The 27,866-nt window shown below is 34.8% G+C and overlaps 1 protein-coding gene across 1 annotated transcript in view; it reads left to right on the forward strand.

The window, feature by feature from the left end:
- EYS (eyes shut homolog) overlaps positions 1 to 27,866 on the forward strand; it is a 703,265-nt gene that overhangs the window by 34,835 nt on the left and 640,564 nt on the right. The window contains exons 3-5 of the mRNA XM_059467250.1: positions 9,597 to 9,790; positions 11,627 to 11,754; positions 16,991 to 17,105. Of these exons, the coding sequence (XP_059323233.1) occupies positions 9,597 to 9,790; positions 11,627 to 11,754; positions 16,991 to 17,105 (437 nt within the window). The remainder of the gene's footprint in view (positions 1 to 9,596; positions 9,791 to 11,626; positions 11,755 to 16,990; positions 17,106 to 27,866) is intronic.

The raw sequence follows: 27,866 nt of genomic DNA on the forward strand, positions 1-27,866 counted from the left end.
AACTTAGTTAAATCTTAATAATAATTATTTTGTTTTTCTGATTTTCTTCCATATGTACTCCTAGGGATTTTTTTTTCTTCTCAAGAATAATGATTTACAATAAATTAATTCATACTATAGAACGTAAATCTGGATTATGAGATTATGTGATGTGGTCACTTGACAACATACCCCACATTTTATCCATTTTACCAGCCTGCATTTTAGACATTAACCCAACTGAACCCTCTTGAGACCTTTTGACAATTGATTTGCTTAAAATTTTGAAGCTAGGATAAAAAAATCAGCAGTATCAAAATACTCAAGATAAAACAGCAACAGCCTATTTTCCTCACCAACAACATACAGGTTATAAATTATTTTTATTTAAACATGTATCCTCAACATTTTTTTTCTCTCCCTCCTAGGATACAAAAGGTATCAAAATGGGTCTATTAGTAACTACTCAGCCAATCCTACTGTGATGTGCTTCTCTAATACTGAGATTCAAGCCTTCTTTTGGTCTCAATTTCTAAAATATTCCATTTCTGTGCTGTCCCAGACTTTCCCTTATTTAGCACACATCCCTGTACGCTGCAGTTGCCCAAGGGCACACCTTCCCAGAATATATTCCTATAATTTACATTTCTTTTCAACCCTTACCTTGGTTATTGAATTTCAAGTGGCTATATCTCCTGAAGATCCATTTCCCAGGTCTTCAGTCATGTTTCTGAATATTGTTAAGCAATTTAGTAGGAATTCATCTCATCCAAAATCCTCTTTCACTGCAATAGAAGTATCTTGTCATTTAGACTTGTGATTTCTGAGGATGAAACAAAAGTAAATGTATATATCTTGAATAGACTCTTATGTCAAAGACTTGAAAAATCAATTATCTTTTGATAAGACTACTCCATATGTCAATTTCTTTCTTCTTGAGTAATTGTATACCTGCTTCCACACTACTACAGATTATAAAAAGAAGATATATAACCTTTAACAATAATTAGCTGTGAAACTATGGAGACAAATGAATCACAAGCTTCAGTTATTCACATCCATCAAACTGATTTTGAAAAGAATTTTGTTAAGGGAATAAGAATTCATACAAATTAGTGAATTCCAAAGGTTCAAGCTGTTTGAGGAAATTAAAGGGTTTAAACAACTGTATATTCCCATTTGAAAGTAGTGAAAGTTTTTCAATATTTTTAATTCAGTATTTGCAGCTGTGTATAATATGCTATTGCTGTGAGCTGCATTTGCCCATAGCTGTACATTGTTGATTTAGAGGTGATGTATAAACATGGCTTGGCACATGTTTATACAAGCTTTTTTTGTCTTCTCACACAGTTTTGACTGCAAACAAGAGAAGATACCAAGCCACACATCATATAATTTGTTATGGAGGGAATTGTTTGGGTACTCTCATGAAACTACATTATTTTTCAACCCATGCATCTTTTGCCATCACTCAGTTGGCTGTGGTAACACTGAGGAGAGAGGAGAAAGTTAATCACCTGTCATCTGTTCTAAAAATTATATTAGGAGAGAAATAAAAGAATACCAACTTTCTGGTGGCTGATTTATTTAAATCTCTTCTTCCCAGATGCACTTAACTAACTGAACTGCCCACTCTCAATATATAAATTTTTGCATCTTTAATTTATCCTAGTGTCAGAGGAATTCTTGAAAATATTACTTCCAGTAGGATGGATAAAAACAATTATCACCATCATCATCAACAGCAAAAAAGCCTCTGACTAGTCTTAGAATTCTAAAAGGTTTACATTTATTATGACATAATCATGATTGCAGAATACTGATGTGTATAGTACAGACATGTTACAGCCAATTTTTAAAGGCTTTTTATGGAGCTTTCAATTGCAAGTCAGTTTCTTTATTTGTCTCTCAATAGGTATTAGCCTAAAGCTTTTGGTATCCAAATATCTAAATTTTGCTCTTCATCTGCTGACTTCCACTCCTAAAGAAAGAAAGAAAGGAATTTGATAAATCTGACTAATGTATATATTGATGTGTTATGTCTAGATCCACCCAACATGTTTTATAGGATTATTCTGATTTACACTAGATTATGTGAGGTTCCATTGAGATAAATCATAAATAATCACAATTCTGACTGCCCAAAAAAATGAGAGGCATGTCATTTTGCATAACTGAATTAAGAATAATGCAACAAATATTACCTATATCACTTTGCCAAAGAAAAGTGTGTAAAGAAGGCACTCAGAATAAATTATTATGCAAAGTAAACCTGTTAGCACAGATTTAACTATAATTTTTTAAAAATATATGGTTGACATATGTATCCTACTTTCTAAAATTTTTATTTATCAACCTATTTTAGTTTGGAATCACACCAACTTTTCAGTTTTAATGAAGAAAAAAGCTGCCCTGCTTAGCATATTTACTTGCTCTGTTTTCATTTAGGATTTTAATCAGAAGTGTGATTCCCGTTCATTCTTTTAGAAACCATGCTGAGAAACCTCATGCACAATGCAAGTCCCTGAATCCCAGGTGATCTCATCTCTAAGAGGTGTAATTTCTCAGAATTCAAAAAAATTGAGCTTCTAACAGAAGTCTGTGAGCCATCTGGAACAGTATAAACAAGGAGTATAGACAAGGTCTTATCACTTGATGAGCAGTTGAGGAATTGAAATAATACTTTCTGAAGAAACTTGCCTCAGAGACAACACTGTTTAATCACTACATTTTTGAAACCATGTTTCCAAAAAATGCTTGGAAAGAAATCATATCATTTTTACTGTAGTAAAACCCATGAAATAGAAGTGAATTCATTGCTAATGGACACACTCAGATATTCTTCTGCGTGGTGAACACCCTCAGCTGGCTGCAAAGACAAAGAACGTTTTAAATCTGGGCATTTGGTGATTGGGCAGCCTTGGTGTTCTTGACAAACGTCATAACTGTCTATCTGAACATTACAGCTCTTATTCTGATGCCCCTAGCAGCATTTTGAACACGCCTTTCTGCAACAGACTGAAGCACTAGGAAGTGATTTTAAGTGAGGAAGGGTATATGTTCTCTAACACTTAGGGTGATGCCCTGCTCTTGCCCAGGGAATAGCAGCCCTCCAGAGGCAAGGACAGCCATGCACACTGCCTTAGCAACAGCCAGGGTGGCATCTGCCCAGGACCTGACCAGTTCTGTTGGCTTACACTATTTTTTGAACAGTGTCGTTAGCCAAGATAAGAGGTAAAACTGAAAGTTTGTAAGGACTCTTGATGAGGTTTTCCAGCTGTACTGTAATTTTTTCTCTATTAGGCTTGCCTCTGATGGAAGCTAATGTTCTTCTCATTCATGTACTTCTAAAATGTCAATTTCAAGTATGCTGATTGGAGCTTTCCTGTAAAGCACATCAGCGAGCTTAGATGCTTCCTTTTTGGTCTAAAATTAGGATTATAACCCTTATAATCTTTCAGAGATTTTTACTCCATGAAAGACCTAGATTTAAAGTACCTAAAGTAGATTTCATTTTGATTCATACTATACTGAAACTTCATCTACATGAAAAACAAGGTGTCATTCATCTGTTTTGATTAGAAATGCATATGAAGATGCAATTACTGTTTTTAAAAGAATTTAAAGATTAATGATTTTAGTGCAGTAATGGAAGTACTGATATATTTCAGGGTCCAGATATATAAGACAAGAACTTGTGATTCAGTGATATTTTTAAACAGAAAAAATAAAATCATTCTGCAGAGAAGAATTTTAAAAATTCTTTTCAGTTTTACATTTAAAAGGAAGGATATCTGACAAAGCTCATGAAGGTGAAAACAAGAAGTGGACTGGACTAAACTAATTTTAATAAATTTTTTAATGAAACTAAAAAGACAGGAATTATTTAATAGTAGAAATCTTTTCACAACTGAATAAATTGAAATCTGATGGTCATCAGATTAAAAGAGTTGTTTACTAATTAGTTGTTAATTTGCATTATATGTGCCAGTGGCATGTGTAAGGACATTGTGCAGGTTTCTATAATTCTAGATATAAGTTGAACATATTAAAATATTAATATAGTAGTTTAAACAATTAAATTTCTATACTTGTCGTCATACTCAGCCTTTATTCTGTCTACTGCTTATTGTGTATCTTGGTCATTGATTGCCTTAAGTGGCATTCACTTGCTTCAATTATGCTAAAAATAAATCTCTCTTCCATGAAATACTTAATCTTTTATCTTAACCCTGAAATATTATTGCTCTATTCTGAGACAAGTACAAATAATTGACAATAACATATGCTGTTTCCTGAACCAGTCTACTCTGTCTTATGCAAAACTGCTCTAGAAAATATTGACTTTTCATTAGAGGAACAATAAAATGAGAGTACTTATATCATATTAAAGTGTGGTATGCTACTATGATTCTTAACATATTTTACTGCTTGGGAAGAGAAATGTTTCCATAAATGTGAAGTCCAGAAATCCTGAAATTGAAATAGAAACTACTTATTTTATCAGTAAACGCAGATATTTATGTAAGTATCACTATGTGATATCTTAACAAATTGAGTGATGTTTATCAATGGCATCAGGAATGTCCTTTGTCTTTAAATGGGTTATCACTAACATGGCAATGAAACCATAGAGAGCAAGACTAGGTGGGATACAGTCAAACTGAACAAGGACAAGCTGGGGTTTGTGGTGGTATTTTGCAGGGGTCCCAGGATAAGAGAAGGGACGAGAATCTTGACTCCATGTTTCAGAAGGCTGATTTATTATTTTATGATATATATTGTATTAAAAGAAAATTATATAATCAAACTATACTAAAAGAATAGAAGAAAGGATTTCATCAGAAGGCTAGCAAGGAATAGAAAGGAATGACAATAAAATCTTGTGACTGATCAGAGAGTCTGAGACAGCTGGACTGCCATTGGCCATTAATTAAAAACAACCACATGAGACCAGACAAAGATGCACCTGTTGCATTCCACAGCAGCAGATAATTATTGTTTACATTTCATTTCTGAGGCCTCACAGCTTCTTAGCAGAAAAAATCCTAACGAAAGGATTTTTCATGAAATATGTCTGTGACAGGGGTTCTTCTGTCATTAGTTTTATTTTGGTGAAAGATTTTATTCTTTTCATGTGTAAAAAGAACCGAGGATGCGGGAAATAAGGTTCAGTTCCTTAAACTAAAGTTCATTAGCTTTCATTTTGGTCCATTAGATAATCTTTACTCATTTGTTCCTGTTTTTTAATCTTCCACAATTTTTTATTTCATTGAAGTAAAGCAAACAGGAATTCATTATATATAGTAAGACAAAAGTGAACTGGTCATCCTGATGATACTTTTAATTTCTTGGACATTTCTCTTTAATCAGGGTGTTCAATCAAGCTGGTAACTATTTTTTTTCCACTCTGAAGTTTCAGGAATCAACCATCTCCCATTATAACATGGTTTCTACATTTATCTTCCTGAGATTTTGAATAAGCTTTGAGTAGCTGATCATTCATCAGCGAGTACTAATGGGACTTCAGTATTTTAAGCAAATGTCTCTTTTTGGGTCTCACTGAGGGAAAAATTACTTCTGTTGAAATTGTTGGCAACAGAAATGCACAGCATCTAGGGCACATACTATGCCTACACAATGTTTTCATTGATATCAAAGTAAAATTGAAGGTTATGTAGCAAATTTGTGCAGTTAAGACATTTCACCTTGCTTTTTTTTTTTTTTTTTTTTCATTTTATTCCCAGGTCTTCAGAAGATGTACAAAAATTTCAAATATGCATATACTAGTTGGAGTGATTTGTTGATCCTAGCTGCATTGTTTAAATATTGTCCTTTTTCTGGGGCTTGCATTAGACATCAGATTATAAAGATCTATTTTTCTCCTATTCCCTCTTTACTGTGCTTCTAACCACAACATTCAAGAAGTCAGTAAGTGTTAGCATGGATATGAATTTCAGTATTTATTTAAACATGTTGCAACAAGAGCCACTGATAATGACAAAACGTGTACTTTTTAGTAAAATAATTTAGAAATAATTTCTGATTTTCACAGCTTTTGAAAGGGTTTGTATACATCTTGAGTCAAAGTAGATAAACAGATTTGCAAGTTAAGAGGACATGCCATTCATCTTATATGACCAAAGCTTATTATATTACATACGTCTTCTTCTACACAGTTGTCTTGTATGAAGCTAAAGAAGTATTTTTGAAACACATTGATGTGAAGACAGCAAATCTAGAATTCAATTATTTCATGGTAGTCAGATAAAGAGATCTCTGGTAAAAATGTGTGAGATTTTTCTCACATCATATCATTCTGCTTCTCTTTACAGTCATTTGCTTTTCTTACACTCTGAATTAATGATCCCTTTACTGCTAAATATTTTCCCCATCCAAGAGCTGTAATCAAGTCACCTTTTAATCTTATTTACCAAATAGATTGAGTGTGATATCAGGTTTGGGAATGATAGAATAAAAATCTCAAATCACTCATTCTCCAGAATACCATTTAATGACTTGATTTGTCAAACTCATCAGGCATGGGTGTTCAGGTGGAAGAAAGTTGCTCTTGTTTTTCACATAAGATGCTGAACACAGGAAATTATAAAGTAGAGGAATGTGAAAGATTTAATTATTTTCAATGAGTAAGGAAAAATTGTAGCTCAAGACTGAATTCTTTGTAAAAAACATTGGTAGATGTAACTTGTGTTTTAGACCATGTGTTAATATATTCATTTAAATTAATATCCCTTCATCTGGTTAGATAACTGGTATGTATTTCTATTAAATGCACTGTTCTTTCCAAAACTGACAAAAAAAATATTTGCTGCCTTTGCAAGGAAATGTCAAGGAGAAAAGAGTAATAAGCTAAATATCTTTTCCTCTTTTTTGTGCCATCCTTGAAACCTGCAGTTTTCCTTTATATATTTCTAATGGTGTGATTGTCAGTGTTTCTCTATCCCCTCTCAGGCTTTTCTTTCTTCCTCTTCTAGCTACTTTAGTCTTCTCTTAAAAGAATGTTATCACTTTATTTTTTTTAACAGAATAATACTGTTTTCCTAGTTTTGCTACAGGTGACCACAACATTACCAAAGGCATCTCTTTCATCTGGTTTTCCCCACTGGTCTTCATTGTTCTGTCCTGTTTTGTTCATTTAGTCTTTCTTTGGTCTAATAATTCCATTGAGAGCCATTTTTTTAACAAGAGGTTAAGAAATGCTTGGTAATGGTGGCACAAAAAACCATGGAGGATTCAGGGGTAGAAACAATGGCAGGAAAACCTCATTATTCCATTCACCTAGTGAGATTTCACTTTCTGGCTTTCCTTTGGGTAGAGCAAATGGGGTCACTGTTTTGCTAATTTTCCTTCTTCTGATCGTTACTGTGGGTGGGGCAGAAGCACCCATTATTGTCAAATGTGCCTAATAATGGAGAAAATAAAAAGGTGAGCCTTGATATATAACCTCATCTATGAGTACTGCTGGGGTACAATGGTGCACTGAAGTAGAACAGGACAGCAAGACAGTAAATTGAATAATAAGAGAGATTTGACCAATCCCCCTCACTTAATGTTGCAAATATTCTCTTATATATGCACTAATAGCAATTAATGACCTTTTTTCTGAGCAATAGCCTCCTTAACTTGCTCTATTAGCAAGCCCTAACATCTGGAATTTGCAATGTACTGTAATTTGGTTACTATGGTGATGAGTGATAGCAAAAAATTTTGAAAGATTCTTTGAGTGTCCTCTGATGCTAAAGGCAAGTGAATAATCTGTCATAAAAGATAGATCCAATTCATTTTGCATTATTGGAATAACTATTTCTACTGAACTGAATGAAAAAAAGGGAAATGTTTTGACCCTGTCACATCAGCAGTTCTGGTATATAATGGAGACAGAGTGTGGTATTTCAATCCTCTGGTAAATGTTGCTCCACATACTTTCAGTTGCTTTAGATAGCTATTCTATTCATAATTCAGTTGTTGGAGGCTCATATACTTATCTATTTTGTGGTTTGTAATTAATTATTTATGTTTATCCTGTAGTTTACTATTTGAGTAAAAGTATTTTGTTTACCATTTAGAAATTATACATCTAATATCTATTGATTCAGTATTTTGTTAGTAATTTGAATAAAATTACTAACAAAATATTGAATCAATACATATTACTGCTTCACAAGGAATTTATTACAAAGCTGCTGAATTTTTTAGCAAATTGTTAAAAATTTCTTCTGATGTAATTTGTAAGTATGTATTAGGGACATGGTTTGAATCAGTGCACCAAAATAAAAGTATGTAAAAAGCATATTTGATACATAATTTTCCAGAAGTAAATGGAAATAAATTCTTAGATGCTATAATTCTGCTTTACCTTTGATGTCACAGGATTAAAAAGAGCTAATTGTCAAAAATACTTGGGCAGTTCATAAGTGTTAAGGTATGCAGAAAGATCAGGTAAATCTTTCCTAGCGTTAAAAGAATTTAGGAGAACATGGGAAGCTACTGGACATAACATGAGAAACTGCTGAGTTCAACAAGTAACAGGATAAGTGGCTCACAAATGTTGCACAGACCACCATGAGCAAGCACTGAATTTCACAGATATTTAAGGGAGAATTTTGTGAGAGACATGGAAATTTAAAATAATTAAAGAAGGTGAGTTGGGGAATTGTTATGGATTCTATTCTTGCAAGGCCAACAGAGACTGAGTAACAGTCTCCTTTCTTTCCTACTTCTGTGCTAACAATTCTCGTAGTAGGGAGTGATAGATATTTGAACTAGACTAGCCAGAAACTAGAATGGCATCTAGATCTGGAACAACCCATGCTCTGAGTCAGAAAGTCAGCAAGAGTTTCAGGATCTGGATATGGAAATCAGACAGACTTAAAATCTATGCTGATTCTTGAGGCATCTACTAATAACGCTTTATATTTAGAAAATGAAGGAGTGTGTATGTTCATTGTTGAACTTCAATGCTAACTAGTCAGAGATAAGGAAAAAGTTTGAGCCATCATTGGTGCTTATGCTCATTTGTCTGCTGTTCATGTTTATCTAAGGAAAAAGACACTGTTCATGGTGATTCTCATGGCCTGCAGATTTGTAGTGTGTATATGTGTGTGATTGTGTGTTTGCTAACTGAAAGCACATTCAGGTTCAGTACTGGCTGGATCTGTAAAGAGGAATGAGAAGAACCCTCCTGGTCTGGGAATCCACTGGATTCATCTTCCATTAATTATAACGGCTGTGAGATGTTCAGTGACTATTCAGCATCTCGCGGGACCGTGGCTCCAGTCACATCCTTCCTCTGCTACAGATGGGATTAGTTGCTCCCAGTGATTCCTACCTTGTTAATTGACCAAAACAAACAAAGCACTTAGGACTATGTTAAATTCTTTGCTTTGCAGATGGTGGATAGCTCACACATGTCCCAGGCAGTAATTGGAGCTTCACAGTGTAAAAAAGATTAGAGACACACAATAGAAGACTCAATCCCTCAACAACAACAGCAACAGCAACAAAGAGAAATAATATGGAAACACGACAGTAAAAAAGTAATGTCAAAGAGCATGCCAAGCATCACTCCAACTTTTTTTTATGTTTATTTCTTTTAGGTCCATTTTGTGAGGAACCTGGTGATCCTTGTGCCGCTCAGCCATGCCTGAATGGAGGTATATGCCAGTATAACCAGTCTGGATATATTTGCAATTGCCCTTCTGGTTTTCTTGGTCACAACTGTGAAATTGACATCAATGAATGTTCTTCAAGGCCATGCCAGAACAGAGGTACATGTATTGATTTGCCAAATGTAAGTATAAGTGTTAGAGATCCTTATTTGAACAGAGAATCATAGAATTACAGCATTGCACCATAGAATGATTTGGGCTGGAAGGAACTTTTAAATATGATCTATTTCCAACATCTCTGCAGTGGGCAGAGACTTCTTACTCTAGATCAGGATGCTGGAAGTTGCATCCAGTCTGACCTTGAGCACTTCAAGGGATGGGGCATTTACAACTTTCCTCCCATCTCACTAATTTAACAAAAATGATGATGTGTGGGATGATGTCAGAGGTCTCACAGAAGTCAAGGTAAATGGTATCAGTTGCTCTTCCCTTACCCATCAATGCAGTTACTAGATCATTGAAAGACACCATTAGTCAGACATAATTTATCCTTTGTGAAGACATATTGCCTGTTTCTAATCACCTTGCTGTCATCCAAATGCTTTGACATGCCGTACAGGAGGATCTGTTCCATGAAAGTGTCAAAACAATTCCAATGTGAATTTTCAAACTAGCTTTACATGCTTCATGAAGAAACATACCATTTTCTCAATGTGTCCTGTTTATAGTATTTTTATGACAAAAAACCGAAATTCCCCATTTCACATCAGTTGCATGGTGATCACTTAAGGAACTACCTATGTTTTGGTTTGTTTTTTTTTCCCCTCTCCCTAATAAAATAATCTGACACAAACATGAAGCATCATGTGACCTTTATTTTATTTTCTTGTTCTTGCTTTACATAGAGCATAAATTTTTAAATTCCTTTTTTTCTTTCCCTTTTCATAAAATAGAATAAATTCATGCAAAACTCACAGAGTTTTAATGCTAAAGTCATACCTGGTAGTATGTCAAAATAAACTGTTGATGTCCTTTCACTAGCATGTCTATTGCAAATAGCAGGGACTGTACAGAATCAAAACAGAATCAAAAGAAGAATTCAAAAGCTTAGTTATCATATAGCAGTGATACATATTCATACAGAGAGAAAAAGAGACATCTAAATTACTGAATAAATGGATAGATTTCTAAGTTATGCAGCCTGTCTAAATATTTTGTCTACTAGATATACTAGCATAAACTATTTTGTGCAATAGGAAATCAGTTGTAGTAGTTTGTTTCACATGTATGGAAATGTCTCAGTGGGAGTTGAAGTTTCCTGATTATACCTTTAAGACCAGTTCTAAAGAGGCACCTAAGCACTTCCAATTTCATTAGGGGAACAAACCCCTTTACTTTCAGACTTCAAAAGGCCTAAGAAGAGCATAGGAAAATATGGGTGGGGCTGTCAGCCCTGAGAAATATTTTGTTTTGTAAAACAACTTACCTTTCTTGCTGTTCAAATTAGAGATTGCAGTAACTGACATATGTCTTTAACTGTTAAAGCAAAGCACAGACTGTGCTTTATATGGAAGGAGAAAATGGATACCCATAATTTTCTTTCCTCCTCTAGTTAGTGATGGTTTGGTTATCGATGTACTTTGTGTACTGTTAGTGTTTAATCAATGCAAACATTACATTAAAAAAAGATCAGAAATGAGGGAAAAACCCCAAATTAATTATAAAACTCCTTCTTGATTCAGTTATGAGAAACTAATTTTAGAGCTGGCATATTTCCATCTAGCAAACTCAAGTATGGTATAATCTGTGCTGGAAGCCCTGTTCTTGTTGTCCTAAATTAATTTTGTAACCTATCTGAGACTAGAACTCTTGTGTCTTTGTAGACTGCTTTGTACAATGAAAAGTTGTCTTAGTTGTCTTAGGTCTCTCTAGTAATGCATTTAAATGCCATAAACACTAAATTTTGTACTGCCTTTGGTACAACAAATAATTATTTCTAATTTCCCTTTCTTCTACAGGATGTGGCATGTATCTGTATGCCAATATTTACTGGCAAGTTCTGTGAGAGAATACTGAATCCATGTGAATTATTGCCCTGCCTAAATAATGCGACTTGCATAGCTCAACAGCAAAACTATAACTGCCGGTAAGATTGGAAATTAATTTATTTTGGTACTTTGTGGGTTCACTTGGTGATATCACACAGATTGCAGAAAAAAAAAGACATCATCATTCATATAGAGGACACTTACGTTTTGAAAATATATATAGTTATCTTTTGTGCTTTATTCTGTTAGGCTTCTTGTAAACTCTGGGAGTGATACAAAAAGATTTAAAACATTTAAGGGCTATAATTTTTTTCATTGTTAATACTATTAAAAATATATAAATTTTAAAACACTGATGACAATTGAGGCAGTTGTACTACATGTGCCACTCCCTTTCAGGGTACATGAAGTTTATGCCGTTTCTGAAAAGATAAGGGAACGTATTTAATTTATAGTTCACAGACATGCATTAGTAGACTTTAAATTGATCCTTCAAGCAGCATATGAAAAACTGTTAAATTCAGAAAGATCACACTAAAAATTATCCATTTGAAAATACCAGAAGTGACCCAATGTATAATTTAATTCATTTTAAAATAGATTTTTATAACTTTTTCTATGTCAGTAAGGAGTACAGTTTATCCTGTTCCCCTTTGTTTGGCTTTTCTCTTGCTGCCTGAGTAAATTCTGATAAGCATTACTGAAGTAAACATTTTTCAAATTTCAGGATATTCATAAAAGCAGAAAATTGAAAGCTGTGATACAAAAAACCTGACAACATATTATGAATGAACTTAGAAACTTCAAAAAAATATAAAAGTATAGAACACAGAGTTACAGTGCATCAGCAGAGTTTCAATTTAGAGGACTTAAAATAAAAATATAAGTAGAACTGTTTACACTTTTCCCAAAAAACTAAATCCAAACAATTTCATTCTTATTCACTCCTAAATACAGATATACATACAAACACACATATGCAAGCTCATATACAGTTAGATCTTCCCATATAGATATGTAAAGCACTGAACAACAGTGATCATTAATTTTCCAATTCTTTAAACTGGGACATAAGCTTATTGTTATAATAATAATAATAATAATAATAATAATAATAATAATAATAATAATAATAATAATAATAATAATAATAATAATAATAATAATAATAATAATTATTATTATTATTATTATTATTATTATTATTATTATTATTATTATATGGCTAGTTTTCTTACAATATGTGTATATTAGTATGAAATGTGTTGAAGTTTACATTTAAAAATACACATAACATAAAAAATTAATATCCAGATCTATAATACCTTTATTAACAGAAATCAAACCAAAAAAGAAGTCATAAAATATTATCGTGGCCCTATTATTCATATTGAATATTTTATAATTCCACAAAGTATTTGTAGAAATGGTCTGTACCAAGAACATCATTGTACCATAGGAATTGTTTAATAAAAACATCTATGGGAAAATGTTGTGGTTGAACTATGCTTCCTTTGATAATATTATGTGAGAATAAGCATGGAAATCATTATTTAGATCAATATCACAGAATGTAAAAATGGGCAATTAAGAACCCACTTTAGATTGGGGTGGGTTATAAGCTCATTAACACTAAGAATGTTCTAAAAGGGGAACTGACAACCTAGAAAACAACACTGTAATAGTGTTCAATCCACATAATCAACCCTGGCAATCAATTTGCCCACCAGACATTCTTGATGAAGGATGAGAGCTCCAGAAAGTGACTCCTATCTTCCACAGAGAAATATCCAGAACAGATGACTTGACACATCTTACACAAGTTTGCAGTTTTCTTTGTCCAAAGGTAGAGGGCTACAATAAAATAACAGAGTATTAGAACACAATAAATATACAATGCTGTCAGAGGCTCATAGAACAGCCAAGATACCACAAGTATCTTCTGGTCCAAACTTTCATGAGAAAGGGAATTTAGATGAGATTACCTAGTACCCTGTCCAATTGCTTGTTGAAAATCTCCAGTGTTCTGCCTTAGTTTTGCTATTCAGTCCCCAAAGACTTCAATTATTGATTACAATAATTTTTATGATTATTTTTAATAAATAAAAAATATTGTTCTCTTTTTTTTTGGTGAAATTAAAATTAGTTTTCCAGCACTTAGCCTGAAATAGTTAATAGAAGCATTTATGCCTCTCTACTTAAAAGGAGGCATTTAGGTGAGAGAAAGCATTTTTAAGTAGTATGAATTGCATATTTTATACAAGGAGACCACATTCAGTACTTTTGTTTGTGAGAGCTACAATCTTGCCAGAGTGCTGAAATGCAAAGGAGGTGTTGACAGATAGAGAAGTCCAGCAGTCAGCAGGCTTCACTGTTTTAAGAATTCAAAATTTTCTTTTTAAAATCATAGTCTGCATTAGCTACTTGACTAACAGAGTAAACAGTGGTTGGACAGTTTCAGTTTTCTAAACTCACAGGCTTGGACACTTTCTGCCTGTGATTCATGTTCTAATTCTTTTCACCCAAAGGAAATCTAGCATTAATTACACTGCTTTAATTTGAGGGATTTGTAGCTGCTCATCAACATTTTAAGAGAAGATTTGATTCATTCTTGGTAATCATTGTCAAATACTGCATGTTATATCTCTGTCTAGTCACTCCACAATAAACTGCATGTGTTTCATACTACATTTGGTGTAATATTACATGTCATACTGCAACATGATCCACTTCTATAGCATTTTAACATCATAAATAAATGTAATGGTGTTTAGGTCAGATGCACATACAAGTTAAAATAATAGCTGAATTGAACATTTTACTTCATTACGTTCTATTTTGCTTCCACCTATGCTATGTTGTTCTCCTTATGCCCAAACTATGTTCTTATATCCTACACAATTCCAGCTTCTTCTCAACTTCTCCTTCCTTATTTGGAAAAGCAGTTGTTTTCCATTCTAAACATATAACAAAACAGGAACAATTTAATTTTCCCCACTTCAGTTATGATGTATGACTATTTTGTATTCTAATTCCATCCTTTCAGTCTTGATATCACACACAACTTTGTGCTAAGAATCTAACAGTCACATTTTTTCCTAAATGTCAAAATTTAAGATGAATTAAAATAGGCAGTGAATGAGCAAATGCATCAAAATAAACTATGATTGTTTGCTTTCTATCTTCTTCTATTATCCATGTACTTTATGATAATAAAAAGTCACAAAAAATGTGAAAGAGTGTTCTGAGAAAATATGTTCTGTTGGTGCTGTCTGTGGAACTTTATTGTCAACTTTTTTTCCTGTTAGCTTACATTTCCCTTTCCTTACATTAGTATGTTTATTGCAAAACAACCAAAAAAACCCCAAAACCAGAAAAAATGAGCAAATATAAAAATTAGAAGAAGCCACTTCTAAAATTGTCTTTCTAGATTATCTAGTTAATGAAATAATCATAGATTGAAGCAAAAAATCTAGGAACTCTTTTACTTCTGGTCATGAGTAAAAAAAATCAGTAAAACAAACATTGTAATTGAGTTGCTTTGACTTGGTTTTAGATTTAAAAATTATAAAAATATAAAAGATATTTTTATTATTATTTACATCCCTTTCATATGTAAACTTTAATAATGAAAAACTTTTAACTATAATACATGAACTAGAACTTTTTTAAGAATAGATTTTGCAAGAATTTTGACGTGGAGTACTTGAAATGGCAGAAATATGATCACATGTAGCATCTTTTTTAAGAGGAAGGTGAGGATTATGTGGTTCATTGCAACTTTCTGAGAGTGTTCTTATGTGGTTGTGTCTATACCAGCCTCAAAGCATATATCCATTTACAGAAGGTTTTTCCATGTTCATTTACCTCTGTCCATATGGTCCTGTGCATGAATTGTGGTTTGTTTCCAGGGATTTCTGATTAAATCCAACCAGTTTAAAGCTTCACTAAGGTTAATAGATTACTTAAGCCTCTGGACATGCTAAGTGTGTCTGTGCATTCCTCAGACTCAGAGCCATACCCACAGATAGACATCTTGAACTGATTTAGGAAGTCTGGTTAACCCAGCTGCTTTCTATTGAATATTGCTGCCCAAGAAGTTGCTGTGGAAAATATATCCCTAACTTTAGTGTACTGTGTAACTGCAAGAAGCTGCATGAATTTTGAAACCAGGGATTGAATAGGTTTTATCTATGAGAAAACATAAGCAACACATCTGGATGTCATATTTATTAGGAGCAAGAACATAGGAAAACCAGAAGCAATTCTGTATAATCTTCATAATTTCCAGCTTCTGGACTGAACAATTTGAAAAAAACCTGCTTCTTAGAAAGAGCTAAAGAAATTCCCATCTATTACTTTTGGATTCTTTCACAAACACAAATTTTCAGCTAACTGGCCATTTCCTTTTTCTTCTTAAGTCTTTTCTTTCCATGATATCAGAAATGGCCTTTAGACAGGGGAGCATGCTGGGTCTGTAAGAAGATAGTGAGAGTGTTTACAAGGATTATCTATCAAGATATAAGTATTCAAATATTTTTCTACATTGTTCCATTATTGATTTTAAATAAGACTTCTTTACTATCCATTTGAATCTCCTCTCTTTTATTTGTGTATTAGAGATTTTTTTTAACATGGGAGGGCTACATCAGGAAAGGATTTTCTCCTACGAATAGTAATAGTTGACATGAAGGAGAAGAAATTTCTGCAGTTCCTTTTACATACATGAGTTATCCATCACTCCACTGGCATCACATGGAACTAACAGTCACAAAAAATAAATGCTATTTTTTTCTTCTTTAAAGAAAACACTGAACTACAATTAAGCAAACATGTAAACAACTTTGCGTTGTTGTCTCTAGATTGTTATTTACATAATTAAGCATGTCATTATTTACTATTTATACTATTCTTTATCCATTAGAAGTGACTGGTGTTTATACTCCACTTATCATATTTTTTTTAATATTAAAACATCTCCCTGATACTTAAATTGACCTATTTTCTCTAATAGTTTTCCAAAATCTTGTTACCTTGTCAACAGCTGTTTATTAAATATTACCTCATTATAGATTTTTTTCCCTGGAAGATTATATGAAATGTTTGTTTGAAAATATTTTAATCAATTAAAGAAATTATTTATGAAAAAGCAAAATTATTCAGAATCATCCAAGGAATTTTTAATTTCTTGAAAACATATTCTGTTTATTTTAAATAACATAAGAGATTTGTTTTGTTACTGCAAGAACATAATTTAATAGAATTATGGAACATAATTAAATACAATTAACTTTTAAAATGCAAGTTTTCTAAAATACACTGGTGTATTTGCAGCTGCATGCCAGGATTCACTGGGAAGAACTGTGAGGAAGTAATTGACTACTGCAGGCTGCTCAGCGTCAACTGTCTGAATGAAGGATTGTGTCTTAATGTAATTGGAGGATTCACTGTAAGTAATTTAATACATGTTAAACTAATTCAGTGTTCCAAAGTATAAAACCTTCAGACAAGCAAACTTGAAATGCATTCATTACTTTAAGAGACAAGAGGGACACAATATTATAGGTTTTATTTACTTTAATCGATAACACAAGGGCAATTCTCTTGGGTAATATGGATTTTTTTATTACTTCTTTACTGAGATCATGTTTAGTACTATATCAAGTAAGATAACTGAAGGGTACTTTTATAGTAAAAAGAATGTATAACTAATTGTGGTCCAGTGTCATTTCCCACAAAGATGATACTCACAGCTGTGCTGCAGCCTTTAAAAATACATTGCTTGAATTAAGAGCATCTGTTGCCACTATTTTAACCAGAATCAAATTACTTATCTACACTTGAACAGGTTTAAAATGAATACAAGTTTAAAACTTTGATGATGAAACTGTAGTGTGATGACATTCATTTCAACTGAGAGTTTGGGAAAAAAAATATTAGATCAATTTGTTTTAACTCTCTAAATTGCCCCTGAAAATGTTAAGCAAGCTGCAGAATCTGGCCCTTGTCCTTGCTAAACTCTGGTGGGTGACTTCCTGGCCCTCTCAATTGTCAAGGTCCCTCTGTAAGGCCTCTGTCCTTGAGGGAGTTTAAAGCTCCTCCCAGTTTAGTGTCACCAACAAACTTATATTGTATTCCTTCATGCTCTTTTTCCAAGTCATTTATAAAGATGCTGAAGAGCACAGGACCGGGGATGGAGCCCTGTGGAACCCCACTAGTGACAGGTCACCAGACTGGTGTCACGCCATTCATTATAACCCTTTGTGCCTGACTGTGAGCCAGTTGCCCACCCATCTTGCAACCTGGTTATTAGTACTGGGTCCAGGAGGGTCCTGTGAGAGGCAGTATTGAAAGCATTGCTGAAAAGATTGCATTCACTCAGTTTCCCAGATAAACCAAGTGGATTTCCTTTGACAGAAGGAAATAAGGTTTGACAGGCAGGAAGCTGGTGCTGGCTGTTGCCTATGACTGAGACACTCCAGGGGCTTTTGGATACTTCTCAGAATAATATTTTCCATGGTTTTACAAGCACTGAAGATAGTCTGGCAGGCCTGTAGTTTCTGGGGTCTCTTTCTCCTGTGTATGCAGATAACCACAGAAAATGGTAGAGTAGTTAATAATACACAAATATGATAAGTATTTCCAGGTGGACTGCACTACTTTAGGAAATCCCGTGTTCTATGAGAGGCAAATTCAATGCTGTATGCATAGAAAAAAAGAATATGAATTATCCAGTACTGAGTGTTCCTGATAGTCAGTGACAAAGAAGGCAACTTTTAGCTCAAAGTGAATTTTAAAATGTGACACCACACAGTTGATGAAGACAGAAAGACAATCCCTGTAGTCAAAAATAAGCATCTGTATATATATAAGCATTTTTCAGTGGCCATACTTTGACTCTCAGTGAAAGATCATAATAGGCAGCTATATCATCTAAACTGTTTTAAAAGTTCATAAAGGAGGAAACTTCTATTAAAAATGAAGTTTATGAAATAAAATAAAGAAATATTTTAAAATTATATTCTCAAAAGTACAGATTTGCAATCTTAAAACAGTTGGTGGTCTATCAGTTTTTCTCAGAGGAAAAAGAAAGGAACAATTGTATTTAAAATATTCAGCTGTTCCTAGCAAAAAATTTTGAAGAAAAAAATAGCAAAAAATGGATAAAATTATTGTGCATGGTTCTGAGCAGCTGCTTCTTCTATGTACTATTGATTATAGCAGGAGCATTTTCAAAAGCTTTTTAGGTAATATGGTCCAATGCTGTGTTTCTGCAGTTTCCCATCAGATCAGTGCCAGGTCACATCCGTCCTGTCCTTGTGAATAACTTCACCAGACATTAAATTTCATGAGGATCTACTATTGTGGGATCTAAACCCCGTAATTCCCACAGGAGGCTGAAGGCCTCATTGTGGATTGCTTCTAGTAGTCAATGCAGCACACACATTTCACTGATATTAAAAGGTTAGGAAAAGGATTGTATTTTCCAAAGTTGCCATGAATAGTGAAAACATAAATCCCCCATTTCATTTGAGCTCTGAAGAAGATCAAAGATATGATATTCACCTTGTTGGCTTCCAAAGCACAAAAAGACAACACTGCAGCTTTGACTCAGTTTGAGAAATATGGGTATAATTTGGACATATAATTTTAACAGGTGACAAACACAATTCTTGAACATGAACAGATCTTCTTCTCTCAAAAAGTACTGATATTAAAAAATTCTACTACATACTATTGATTTAGCAATTATTGCAAGAAGTCTGCTATTGAATTTCTCCTGATTTGCAGCTGCTTCTAAGAATAAATATAGTAATTGTAAAAGTTTTAAAGAAAATATATTATAGCATTTTGTTATGTCCATACCATAGGAAATTTTTTAATTAATGTATGGTTTGTCAATTTTATAATAAATAACTCCACCTACTTAGAAGACAGAGGGTAGTGTTTTAAGAAAAGGAATAAATTAAAACAGTTTGAGCATAAATCATACAATTACTGATGTGTGAACCAATTTCAGAGTTCAGCAGATTTTTATTCAATAAAATTACTTAACTACATTATTTTGACAATACCATAACCTGCTTCCTAAAAATATTTTTAAACATCTGCCCACAGATACACTTTTCAATAGATTTTTCTGTTCTCATCACAGCTTCTCTTTTTCTTAAATGGATTTCATAAGCGAGAAGTCAGTGTTCTTGTTTTGAAGCTGATAGTATTTTCTCATTGCTTTTAATCTGATTGTCTTTAACAATTTATGGCTGTAGGTATCTGTTTTCCTTATCTTTACCTGAAGACAGGGAAAATATGAGCAATGCCCAAAAGGCAAGTGGTAGGGAAAAAAGAGCTGTTGTTTCATGCTAATCATACTGCTGCCAGATGCTAACCACCTCAGGGTATGGAATGGCTTGAGTAGGGTTCACCCAGTGATTTAGAATGGCTCCAACAGAGCCTCTGGCACACAACTGGGCAGTGAAAGCTGATAAAGAGAGTACACAAACAAGAAATCACCTGTGGATGTAAAGCTTTCCTCTAGGTCCCAAGTGTGGACTGAGTACCTCGCTATCTATTTATCCATAGCAAGTTGTTTAGACCATGGCAACAAGTATTATCTCTCCTTAAGATCCCCTGTTTCCTCCTGAATCATTAGTGTTAAACTGAAAAAAAAGCTCAAAAACAACCAAAGTAAACATACTGAAAAGATATGTTAAATTAATCCAGTGCAAATTCTGAGGATGAGGAATTCTAGTTTACTTGAGTTTACAAGCCTGGAAAGGAGCACAGTTTTGAAAACATGGTAGTGGAAAAATTGAAATATGAAAATTGTCAAGTCTTTGGCATACTAGCTGTCTTTACTTTCCAGGGAGAAACCATTGAATCGCATAAAAATGACAGAATCTACAGGTCAGTGATGATTACCTACAGAAGTGCATTTGATGCTCAAGAAAATGCAGCTCTACATGGGTTGCTACACACTTTCCCATTTGTGATCTGCCATACACTTCCTGTGTAAGGGCTGGCAAATTAAAAATGCTTTCCACTTCTTGTAGAGTGCAAAAATGCTCATTCATTACTTTTTTATTTTTTTTGCCTAACAGCTCCTTACTATGCTACTAGCAAGTATCTTTCAACTTATATGGTCTGCATAGTGTATCCAAGTCTATTTTGTCAATATGCCTTTCTCCCATCATCCTGGCAAACCACTGATTCTTGTAAGGCTGTGTGCTTACAGCCAGCAAAGAAATTGAGTTATGTAGACACAAAAACTGAAGCTGAAAGATGAAGAGGAAGCAATGTCATTGTAAGGTCTGTTTCCATTTGCCAGCACTACACTTAAGACGAGGTCTAAACAAATTATACATATTGCCTGAACAGCAGAGCTGTGCTGGCAAACAAACGCACACAGCTTTAAAGAAAGAGAAAACAATCAGTGTTATCATTCTGGGTTTCACCATTGGCCGTTCGAAGAAAATGTTTGAAATTTCTCTGAGAAGCTGTACTGACACTTGTATGTGGAATTTTGTGTTGGAAAAATTGCCAGTGGGTGCCCTAGTACCTTCAGAAAGAACAACAGGAAATGCTGTTGATTTCTAAATAGTGTTCCTACAGTGCAGTGGAAGCAGCTTGTGCTTTTAAGAGAGTGAAGCTAAGCAAAAAGGAGTAATGGTTTTAACTTCTACAAGTAATTTACCTGGAGAACCCTGATTAATGATAACAGATGCATTCCTGTCAATTCCCTTCAGAAAATTTTTCCCCAGTCACCAGAATTTTGCTTTCTTATATGGATGTACATTTAATAATATTTATCTAATAGTATGATTCACCATAAGAGGATACAAAAATTAATATAATAGAAAAGATTGGTATCTAAAATCTTACCCTGCAGATGGTTCTGTGGATGTTCATGTTATACTCTTTTGATTTTTTTCTCACATCCATATAATGGAGCCATAGCTTTTATATTTGAAGCTTTATGGTGAATTTGAGATATTTCAACAACAAACTGTGCACCAAGAGGATATATGGGTGACAAAGTAAAATTATGAATATACATTAATAGTCAGTAACACCATAGGTCACACTGTTGTAGTTGAAGATAAAAACCCCAGCAAATATGTTCTGCCCAAGGACTGTCATGTTCTGTAGCAAAGCAGGAGACTGTATTCTAACACAGAAAGCAGTCTTTGCTGAAGCTAACATGTTCCTTCTGAGGCAATGTGGAAAGGAGTATAGAGAAGGGAACATCTCTTTCTCCTGTGATTTTTTTCCCCATGTCAAGCAGATGTGTGGCTCTCATTCAGCAGAACTTGTACAGAAATTGCAATCAGGCAGACAGGGGTCCGGGTTTCATCCCTTCCAGATGAGGCTTTTCTTTGTGTGTGCAGAATCAGGCCCATCAGCCAGCTGTCAGGCTGGGGATCAAATTGCTTCTTTGCAGAAGAGCAGTGCCAAGCCCCACAGACTTACCTGAAAAACCTTTGTGGAAAGTCTGCTGCTCAGGTCTTCTTGGTAAGCTCTTCCCTGAGAAGCCAATCTCAGCCCTAATGCTTTTTGATAATGCATCATCCCTAGAAGTCCAACTGAATTTATAGCACAGAAACAAAGCACATCTATGCAGAATTGTCAATAATCAGCAAAATGCGGCTATGTCATACTGCCTAGATCTCACAGCCCTAAAGCCTCTGTAGGCACAGGTTAGTGGTGATTGGGAGTGGGGCTGTGGCTGAGCCTCACCCCCAGTGGGCACAGCTGTGGGCAGCACTGACAGCAGTGAGCCAGGGAGTGCCCAGGGGCACTGACCAGCACCAAAGGAACAGAGGGCACTCAGGTGCAATGCAGCAACATGAGGGGTGTAAAAGTTTGGGCTAAAGAACAAGGGCATATGCCTGAAGCTATCTGATGTGATATGGTGTTGCTCTGGATGGGTGGATGCCTGAGGTCTTCTGGTGTGGTATGGTGTTACTCTGTATGTGTGGTAAATGCTTAAAGCCCTCTGGAATTGTGCTATCCTGTGTATCATGGCTGCCTTGACTGTGCATAAGTGGTGACAGGCCTCTGGCTTATTCTTAGAGAAGCTATTTGTATTTATTGCATGAGAGGAGAAATAATTTCTAGATCACATATCCAGAACTAAAAGGCAGTAAAGATGAGAGAAAACATTATGTTGTTTAAAAAAATTCAGTTCTTTAAGAAAAATGCACTAGGGCTTTTTAAAGCCCTCTGCATTGCATCTATCACCGTTTGTTTTTTGAGTATAAAAAAAGCCATAAAGAAACAAACATTTAATGTATTTGGCATTTTATATATTAAAACAGTTGGTTAGTGTGATACAATTATTATGAATATTTATAAGAGATCTGCAACCACTGCTAGAAGCAACGAAAATTGTCACTGTGAAGTCTCAGATGGGATTTTTATACTTATGTTCAACATATCAAATAGGTTATTGTCATCTTCCTTTTAAGAAAAATCTACAGTCTCTCCTACTGTTTCTCCTCATGGACCATATGAGAACATTATAGTTTCATCTCTGTGAATCCACTTTGCCACCATCATTAATTCTATTGATGTCTCTCCTGTGTTTGTCCTTCCAGCTGAGTGTTCTAAACAGCAGTAGTTCAAAGTCAGATACTTCCATTAGGGGCTAGTTTTACACAAGTTAATTAGTCAATTTTCTTTCACACAGTAGCAGTAATTCTACAGAAGAGTTCACATAAATTTTAAAATGTTCTAAACAGTTTTTTCCTTCTTTAGTGTTTAATTTGGACTTTATCAAAATTAATTTTCCTGCTTTTCTTATTCTATTGAAATAAACACCATCAAAGCACCCCAGGTACATTTCATATGTGCTGCTAATTATCTCTGAGCTGTATAGAAATTAATAAACAGTAGAAATCTTCATATAATAAATGAAATGTCCTTCTTTTAAAGAGAAAATTTAAATGGAAAATATTTAGTTAAAACTGTGATCATCTAATCATTTCATATATCTTTGTACAGTGGATCTGAATTTATATAGTAGAAGAGCATATAATTAAATATAAATGGACAGCAAAATACACTAGATATAACCAACAGAAATTTTCTGGTTTATTTTTAAATGCAACCTCTGAGAAGTTAAAATCAAGCCTGTGCTGAAGTTCAAACCATTTTCCAAAGGCACAGAAATTCCCCAAATTTCTTCTTCACTGACTTCCCTATCTAATAAGGAGCTGGCCCCTTGAGATAAGGAAAATGTCTGTAGAAAGAGTCCATAAAATTTCAGTCAGCCGACTCAGCACTATACATTTCTGAAGCACATAATTTATAATCATTTTTTGCCTGTTTATCAATGCAAGTAAGATCAGATACATGTTCTCCATGTGCTGTATAAACTTTGTGGTGCCTTTGGCATTTTTTTCTAGCATTGTACAGTAAGTTTCTAGTTTGAGATTCTTAATGTTTATTTTTCATTCTTCAGTATTTGCTCTTTTGTCCTCTACTACCAAAAACTCAAAAATGCACATTCTTAATTTGCCTTTTTAAGTTATAATTATATACTAATAAAATTTCATTTTTTAATGAAATCATATGTAAAAAGAGATGGCACTTGCTCAAACTACACAAAAGATAGATAACTTCATCTTCCCACCTTCCCTATGAGATGTACATGGATAGAATTCTAGTTTCTGTTTTACCCATATATTCACTTGAGAAATGAAAGAAGATATTTTTAGTAACATTATTTAATTCAAGTTATGACATATTTCTGTGGAGACTCCTAGAATCTCCACCTAGAATCAGGGTTTCATATGAAGGAGCATATCATATCAGTAATCACAGTATCGTAGAATCGTTTGAGTTTGAACTGACCTTCAAAGGTCAATTAGTCCAAATCTCCAACAATAAACATGGACATCTTTCACTACATCAGATTTTTCAGAGTCCCATTCAACCTGACCTTCAATATTTCCAGAGACAGGGCATCTACCACATCTCAGGCTGACTTGTTCCAGCTCATTCCTCTGATTTAAACTGAATCTACCCTCTTTTACTTTACAAACATTATCCCTTCTATTTCTATATAACCTGCTAAAAAGTTTGTCCCCATCCTTCTTATAAGCCCCTGTTGTGTGAAAAGGGGAGATTTCCTCGACCCTTAATGTGGAGACATTACTTAGCCCTCAGTGTTTAATTTGTCTGTCAGCACCTCAGGAAAGCCAAGACTCTTGTGTCCAGCCTGTCTGTTGGTGTCCCATTATGGGAATCCTTCCCTGAGCAGCCCTGCAAGGTCAGAGAATGGCTTGACTGACTCATTCAGGGGCACACAGTAACAGCATGAGGGAGATCCTTTGGCAGATCTTCCCACCTTGTGATCCCCACTGGGTCTTCCACTGCACTGAATATGTTGCCTTTTGCTGCAACTGCCTGTGAAAGACTCACATCAAGAGTTCACAGAACAGCATTCCTCATTTATATAAAATTGTGATAGGTTAAGTTTAAAGCATTGTCAGTGGTAGTATTGGACTGCAAAAACATGTTCAAACAATACACAGAAAAGGTAAGATCCCCAGTAAAAACATTCAGCATGGACAGAGTACAATTCTTACCCAATAAGCGACCCTATGAGGTGTGATGGTGTTCACAGGGGTCCCAGGAAGAGGGAAGAGATGAGGATCTGACTCCCTGTTTCAGAAGGCTAATTATTATTCAGAAGGCTTATTTTATGATATATATTATATTAAAGCTATACTAAAGAATAGAAGAAAGTATTTCATCAGAAGACTTGCATGCAAAGGAGAAAGAATGGAATGATAGCAAAATCCTGTGACTGGCTGACAGTCTGGACAGCTGGGCTTTGATTGGCCATTACTTGGAAGCAACCACATGAGACTAATCAAAGATTCACCTGTTGCATTCCACAGCAGCAGATAATTATTGTTTATATTTTGTTCCTGAGTACTCTCAGCTTCTCAGGAGAAAAATCCTAAGGAAAGGATTTTTCATAAAACATGTCTGTGACAATGGGGAAGAAGACAGGTTAAGCCCATCAACTGATTTCAGCAGTTATGATAGAGTCTTCCCTAACTTTTCCCCCATTCCCTACTTACTTTTATACTATCTTGTTATGTTTAGGTGGACCTTGTATTCTAGTCATACATACCTTTGTTACTGATTGGCGTAAAATTCTCTCACTTTACTTTTAAAGATAGAGTAAAAAAAATAGAGAGCACACACCTTGTGGGGCGGGGTCATATGCTGGAGCGGGATAACTTTGGGATGCAGGTGTGGATTAATCTTACAATTAGGCTGTAATGAACCAAGCTCATCCGAGGAATGTGATTTTGCCAGAGTTGGTTGCTCAGCAGCAGGATATCTCCCCTGACTGAGTTACTGTGCAGTTTCTCAGCTGCAAAGCATTACCGAGTTCCCCTCCCTGCAAGGGTTTCAGCAGCACCTGACTGTGGTGTCTCCACTCTGCTCCACCCTCCATTCCATCCCCTTAGCAGGTGCCTATAGTCCCAGATCATGTGAATTGGGGATTATCATGAAAGAGGCTTTGAGCATGCTAACTGCACACCACACAGGGAGCAACAATTGAGTTTTATCCTATAATTTCCATACCTAACTTCTGTTGGGATGTGGATATAACTTCTCAGTTTCCTCTAATTTCACAGCCAGTCATCTCTCCATAGTCCTCTTTAATGAAAGGTTACAGGAAGATCTCCCCAGAATCTTTTTTCCTCATAACCCAAATTATCTCAGCCTGTCTTCTTAGGAAAGCTGCTCCAGGCCTCTGTGGCCCACCTGGTGACCCACTTCTACAGGTCAATGGTTTTTGAGGATCCCAGAGTTGCATGCAGCACTCCAGGTGGGATCTCATCAGAGCCTAGTAGAGGAACAGAATCACCTCCCTTGACATGCTGGTCATGCTGCTTTTTATGCAGCCCAGGCTACAGTTGGCTTTCTGGGCTGCAAGCACCCATTGCTAGCTCATGTCCGGCTTTTCATCCACAGCCATCCCAACCCTCTCTACTAAGCTGTTGTCAATCCCTTTCCCCTCAGCCCAAGTTGGTACCGGGATGCCCCCAACCAATGTGCAGGACCTTGCATTTGGCATTGTTGAACTTGTGAGTTCCCATGGACCCACATCTCAAGCTTGCTCAGGACCCTGGATGTGTCCCATACTTCAGGTGTGTCACCTGCAATGCTCAGCTTGGTGTCGTCTGCAAATTTGACAGATGTAGTAAGTTAGAACCAATTAATTTTCTGTTTTAATGTTTAAAGTCACTTATGTGCCCTGATGTATTGCAGGTTAACGATCAATATTGTAAAGTTTTAAAATCTATCAGTTCAAATAAGGAATTGAGTAAAACATTCTCCCCAAATAAATCCCCACTAAGCTACACTTTTGTTGGTTACAAGCTAAATTTCTATATATTTCTTGCAGTTATTTTTTCCAGTGTGAGTGACTTCTAGAATTTCAGTTAGGAATGAACTTTACACACAAAAAATGTAAGCAGATTTTTTTTTTTAAGTTAAGGATTTTCTTTTCTTCATTTTAACAATTTTTAGAGCTCCATCAATGCAGAAAAATAAAAATACTATTTATTTTTAAGCATTTAGCCTAACAGCATGTTTGGAGTTCTTGAAGCCTTTTTGTCACAAACCAGTCACTCCAGTTCCTAATGTCAAAACTACCTATAGAAAAATTTGAAAATAGAAACACTTCAAAGGATGTACACATAACTCAGATTATATTTGTGGAATGGGGGGTAGCAGGGAGGGGTGGGCAAAGAAGAAAATCTGAACATAGGAATAAACAACATAACAGAATAATGTAAGTTAAATCAAAAATTGAAAACACTCATACCCAGTTTAATGCCTAAATTTTGGGCTGAGTTGGAATTTTCTCCATGTACTATAAAAGGGGCAAAGAAATCTAGCACATGAACATCATTTTGCAAGCTGTTTTACCAGGCAATTGAAAACTGAGGAGGAAAAAAAGAAAGGTTATGGTACCAGTATACCATGGAGGTGATTTCAATTAAGCTTAAAAAATTGCTTAATGTTTGTGGAAAGTGCTGGCTTAAGCATCCCTAAGACTTGTCCTTCAATTATCCTCAAAATTATTCAGGCACAGTCTGGAAATAGCCATTCAGGCTCTGAATGCTGTCTTGACAGCAATACCTTTCACTGCAGGTGCAGAAAAGTCACTTTTCTAGAG

This window comes from Ammospiza nelsoni, chromosome 3, assembly GCF_027579445.1.
Source record: "Ammospiza nelsoni isolate bAmmNel1 chromosome 3, bAmmNel1.pri, whole genome shotgun sequence".
Lineage (NCBI taxonomy): Eukaryota > Metazoa > Chordata > Aves > Passeriformes > Passerellidae > Ammospiza > Ammospiza nelsoni.